A 6,390-nucleotide genomic window follows, 5' to 3' on the forward strand; every position below is an offset into this window, starting at 1 on the left:
TGGTGTGGTGATTTAGCAAGCGTATTAGATAAACCCCTTTGGCGATGGGTTTTGCTAGCATTTGTTGTCGAGGAGATGAATCTCGGGTAGTGCGGATTCATGATGACTCGGGTAGTTCGGTCATCTTGGTGATGAGGTGGTGAATTTCAGGTTGTGCGAATTCACTAAGGCTCGGGTAGTTCGGCCAACCTCGGTTGTTGAAGCGGAAGGAAGTGAATCTCGGGTAGTGCGAATTCACTAAGGCTCGGGTAGTTCGGCCAACCTTCATGTGGTCTAGGTTAAGGGGTTAACCTTATTGTTGTTGTTAATTATATTTATTATATATGCGTACATACTTATTGTTGTGTTGTAGCTAATCTTGTGACGTTAGCTTGGTGATTACGTAGCGTGTAGCTACTTTGTGTATGTGCTCTTTTGTAGCTTGTTTACCATGCGGAGGCGGTATGTGTTTACTTTTGTACTTGGTGATGCGTAGTCATTTTATGCATATGTATGTGTATAGTATCTTTACATTCACTAAGCATTAGCTTACCCTCTCGTTGTTGATATTTTTATAGGTTCGCGTGATGGCGGCTCGGGTAAGCATGGGGATTAGAGATCTTGGCTAGGTTGCTTTAGAAGATCTTGCTTTTGGACTCGATTTAGGATTGGGTAGCATAGTCCCAATCACCATGCTACGTTTTGTGTAAAAAGTAACTAGTTGGGTCATGTGACATATATCGGTTTAGTCAAATGGGTCATGAGTAATAACCGGTTTATGATTTAACTAACGTATTATTGTACTAAGGAGTTTAAATTATTATTGTATGTTTTTAAGTTCGTTGAACTTACTTTGATAACAAATACGTTTTGGAAATTGTGTAATGGGACCTAAAGTGTTATGTAATGTATATTAAAAAGGAAAAATTTTTATGGGCCGGTAATCGACGGGTTGGGTCGTTACAAGTGGTATCAGAGCATGGTCTAAGGGATTTAGGTGACTTGAGATAGGTGCGTAGACTTAGACTTTTGTATGTGTGCTTGTTTGTTGCGGGACTTGTAGGAGTACAGATTGGAATGGGTTGTAGTTAGTGCCTTAGTTTGTAGGCGAACTAACTAGGATTGTAGCTTGCATCGTGATATCGTTTTGTGTATGTTTATATCGCGTTGTGTTTGTGTTTGTGTTTGCTTTTGCGAATATCATCGAGCAAGGTAGTCGTTGTACTAACAAGTTGAGATGGCGTGTGAATGTAATAATGACTAGCTACCATTGTTACGAGTACAAATTGTGTCTAACAAGTGATGTAAGACGATTATTGAGCAAGATGGGGCGGTGTTGTGTGTGTATATTTTTATGCGTTCGTGGTTTAATCGTTTTGCATTCCTTAGATTGAAGATGAAAGATGAATACGGAAGGGATGGGCGTACTCATGAAGGGGAGAGTGAGTTAACGGTAAGGGTTGAAGCCGCGATCAAACAATATGTCTCGGGTTTGGCCAACGAAGTTAGACAAGAAGCCAAGGAGTCAATCGAAGGACGGGTAACCAAAATGGTCCGAGACCAAGTGGCAAAGGTCGTAAGGGAAGAGTTTGAGAAGAGGTTTTCCAAACCTCGAGGTAGTGATGATGAAGAAGTACTTGCAAGGTTAGAGTCACATGGTGCTCCGGTTAAGAGGGCGCGAAGTACGCCTGATGGCGTCGGGAATGGGAATAAGAAGAGTAAGGGAGGTTACACAAGGACGCAAGGTTTTGCTTGCGTACGCAAGAAAATCACTTGCGTCCTTGCATATTCATGAGTAGTTCCCTATTTACACCACACACAAGGACGCAAGATGTTGCTTGCGTACGCAAGAAAATCACTTGCGTCCTTGCGTGCTATATCAAAAAACCTGTCAGCATAACTATTTCCCTATTTACACCATACAATTGCATTTACATAAAGATTACAACTGTTAGCTACAATGTATCAATCAACCCGAATCTTTGATTTTTATGGTGGAGTTGGTGGCGGCGGTTCTTGTGTATCAAAACATGCACGGAAGAACGTCCTTGCCATTCTTTTTCTATACTGCTCTGCAGCCTTTTGAGCATCTCCAAGGTTTGATTCTCCTCTCATCCATAAATAATCCTCTCCATATGTATGCACACCCAAACCCCACAATCACCGTGACCACCACTCTGCATTGGCACAATGGGACCATTTTCAATCATCAACTCCACACTCTCTTTGTTTTCATAGTATTCGAAAATTTGGGAGTCTTGCGTCTTGTTAAAATAGTCAATCGCCATCATGTACATCGGCAAGTTGTCACCCAAATTTTTGAAAACTTCATCAAGTTGTTGTGTACTGACACATCCGGGTAAACTGTCGTACACAAAAACCTTCATTTCTTCTAACTTCAACTGAAGCAGCAGGAAATGTTTTTGTTCACTAAAATGTAATGGGATCAAGACCTGAAACACATAGACAGTTAATAAAAGAGACAAATAAATAACATATGCAAGGACGTAAGATTAACCTTGCGAACACACATGTATGATACGCAAGGACACAAGACTGACCTTGCGACCAATATATAACGAGAGGCAAGGATGCAAATACAACCTTGCGATCGAACACAAAGACGCAAGGTCGGAAGAAAGCTTTGTGGAACCTAAATTTATGTCTACCAACATCCATCTATCTATGTAAACATAGCTATTTGGGCTTGGTTAGCCTATTTGGGCTTAGTTTTATCAATTTCCCATTGGTCAAAATACTCATAAATCTCAAAGTGATTTTACAGTATGCTCTTAAAATTTTGAATTTGTCATTATGCCCTCTGATTATGCACCAATGGCGGATCTCGAATCGAATGTCACTGATTTCACAGGTTAAAACTTCAAAAAAATTTCTACTAGATGTCTTATTTTAATGGTGTTCCTAAAAAATGTACACTATCCAGTGGTGTTATTAGTTAAAAACTCAAAAAATTTTCCAGTACCTCGCGTATTTCAGTGGTGTCCTGTGCAACTACTGGACCTAAAGTAGATCTGCCTCTGCTATGCACCACACACGACATGTGCTAATCAGTGTGTGGTGTTTGGTGCCTTGGTCATTGATTGTTTTACCGACTACCTCGCAACGCAAAGCATATACACACAGTATGTGTATGTCTCCCTGTTGTGTGTGTTGGTCCGGATAAGATCATATTTTCAGGATATGATTTTCTGACATTTTCAAGATTTGTAGGATAACATTTTATCTATTTAAATACATTGGCCTATGATCAGTTAGTTTCACCATTATAACAAGCTTCATTTGATCATTATTCCTATGTTTTTCATTTTCGAAAGGTATCATATTCGCCATATTTGTTAATTTCTTCGTTTTAGTGTAATAATATCTCAAAATGATGAAATATTTGGACTTTATATTTGTTACGGAGGTGCATTTGCAATTATGAACAACATGCCAATCTATCTGTCAATTTAGTGTGTTATAACACGCTTAAATATTCTCGTTTATCCCGAAATATCAATAACTTGCAAAACACTTTTGAGACTTAACTACACGGATAGCCACCGCGAGTTGTCAAATATTGAATGTTTAGTCACTATGGTTATTTTTTTAATGAGGTTAACAAATCTTGCACAATTAGTCATTCCGTCTCACAGACGTTAACTTTTTCGTTAAGTTAAATCACAAGGCTTGCACATGATGGGTAAAATAGTCATTTTACCATTTCTTTTTCTTTCACTTTCTTCATCTTCGTTCCAATTAAAAACCTTAATTCAACACATCCAACAACAAGAACTCAACTGGCTCTAACATTTTCATCTAAATACTTTACCAAATCATAATCAAACACTTCCATCTTTAATTTTGATGGAACCTCAAAAATTACATCTCCCCATTAATCTCAAAAATCAAAAATAGACAACGTAATTGTGTTATTGTATATATCATAAAACAGATTACATTGTGTATATATAGGCTAGGAGAACTTGGAGCCTAAGTTAATACCTAAACCTTAAGCCCATTATACGATTGGGCTTAATACTAAATACATTATGCCTAATATTCCCCCGTAAGCTGAGGCAAGGAAACGACTCTTAGCTTAGACCGTAGAAGAAGAAATCTCAGTGACGCAAGTGGCTTAGTGAAGATGTCTGCAATCTGATCATCTGTAGTTATAAACTGAACCGACAATTTTTATTGGGTAACTCTTTCTCGAACAAAGTGAAAATCTACTTCAACATGCTTTGTACGTGCATGGAATACAGGGTTTTTGGATAGATACGTGGCACCAAGGTTATCACACCACAATGTGGGTACTTTGCTATCTTTCACATGAAGTTCACACAATAAATCTTGCACCCAAGTAAGTTCAGCTACAGTGTCAGCTAATGCTTTGTACTCTAACTCTGTTGATGAGCGAGAAACTATCTTTTGCTTACGAGCAGACCAAGACACCAAGTTTGATCCCAAATATATAGCGTATCCCCCCGTGGATCGACGGTAGTCGGGACTACCAGCCTAATCCGCATCATAAAGGCCTGTCAAAGACGAAGGCGCTGATTCTGTATAGGCGTGAAGAGAGATGCCAGAAGCATGTTGTAGACGCAGTCCAAAATTAGCAGTGCCTTGCAGATAATGAAGAATGCACTTGGCAGCAGACCATTGATTGTTAGTGGGAGAGTGCATATACTGGCAAACTTTATTCACAGCAAATGTGATGTCAGGACGAGTGAGAGTAACATACTGAAGGGCCCCAACAACTTGGCGATATTTAACTGGATCCCCAAAAATAGCACTATCACCAAGAGCAAGATGAGTGTTAGGAGCCATTGGAGATGAGACTGGTTTGATGTCCGAGAGGTTGGCTCGTTCCAGGAGCTCATGAATGTACTTCCGTTGTGAGAGAATAATATCGTTACCTGTGCGAGTCACCTCAATCCCGAGAAAATAAGAAAGATTACCCATATCTTTGATTATGAATGTACGCCCAAGACTAGCTATAACAGTATCAATGGCAGACTAATTATTACCTGTCAAAACAATGTCATCCACATAGACAAGCATATATAAAAGTGTAGTCCAATCAGAATAAATAAATAAGGATGGATCCATCTTGGAGCCGTGAAAACTCAAGGAAATAAGAGCATGTGATAAACGACGAAACCATGCTCGAGGTGCCTGCTTTAGCCCATACAAGGACTTATGAAGTAGGAAAACGTGATCCGATTTTGCAGAGTCAACAAAACCTAGGGGTTGCCGTAAATACACGGTCTCATCAAGGTCGCCATGGAAGAATTCATTCTGCACATCTAATTGTTGAAGAGAACATTTTTGAGAGACTGCAAGGGAGAGCACAACTCGAATAGTAGTAAACTTAACAACTGGGCTAAAAGTTTCTTGATAATTGATGCCTGGCAATTGTCGAAACCCTTTGGCAACAAGAAGGGCTTTATAACGTGTAATTGCCCCAGAGTGATCACGTTTGATTTATAAACCCATTTACAATCAACAACGTTGGCGTCAAGAGTCCGGGGTACAAGAGACCAAGTGCCATTTCGCATCAATGCAGAATACTCTTCGGCCATGGTAAAAGCAGTGAATTTTTTTTTTTTTTTTTGTGATCTGGCAGCCTTGTGTGTGGCGCCTAGGGTTTGGGGATATTGTCTCTGATACCAAAATAGACAACGTAATTGTGTTATTGTATATATCACAAAACAGATTACATTGTGTATATATAGGCTAGGAGAACTTGGAGCGTAAGTTAATACCTAAACCCTAAGCCCATTATATGATTGGGCTTAATACTAAATAGATTATGTCTAATAATCAAAAACTTCACTTGCATTTTGAAACCAAAACCCAAAATAAAAATACGTAAATCAAAACCCAAAATCTTGTTAACCTAAAATTAGTTACTGAACATTCTTTTAATTCGAATTCACGGTGTCTCGAAATTACATGCTACAAAACCTTCACCCATGATTTCCAGATGTATAACAAGTTAACAAAACCTTCATGTTTTCATATAATGAATCACAAGTCAAAGTTTTTTTTTTCCAACAACACAGTAACACGAAACCCAAATTTGACTTACCGAATTTTTGTGTGGTGATGGTGGTGCTTAGGGCTTCGTAGATGAAAGAAACAATTTATAGGTGGGTTTGTGTTCCATATCGATTTAAGGTTTATTGATTTTCAGATCCAAACCTGCACCATCTATTTTTTGATCTGATTGAAACTTTAAATGAATCCTGACATAAATTGATTTTTATATTGCTGGAATTGCAGGTTGAATTCTTGTATATGAAACCTATCAGCATCGACCGCCGCCACCAGTGCTTTCAATTTACGACTTTCAATGCTTATTATCCCTCTATTCCTTTCTTCTTCGCAACATTTGAACGATTTAAG

General features: G+C 38.8%; 1 protein-coding gene across 1 annotated transcript; it reads right to left on the reverse strand.

The window, feature by feature from the left end:
• Positions 1–4,497: 4,497 nt before the first annotated feature.
• Positions 4,498–4,944, reverse strand: LOC139900857 (uncharacterized mitochondrial protein AtMg00810-like). The gene has a single exon (XM_071883608.1). It carries the CDS (start codon positions 4,942–4,944, stop codon positions 4,498–4,500), a length of 447 nt encoding a protein of 148 aa, XP_071739709.1.
• Positions 4,945–6,390: the final 1,446 nt, after the last annotated feature.

The sequence above is a fragment of the Rutidosis leptorrhynchoides genome, chromosome 3, assembly GCF_046630445.1.
Source record: "Rutidosis leptorrhynchoides isolate AG116_Rl617_1_P2 chromosome 3, CSIRO_AGI_Rlap_v1, whole genome shotgun sequence".
NCBI lineage: Eukaryota > Viridiplantae > Streptophyta > Magnoliopsida > Asterales > Asteraceae > Rutidosis > Rutidosis leptorrhynchoides.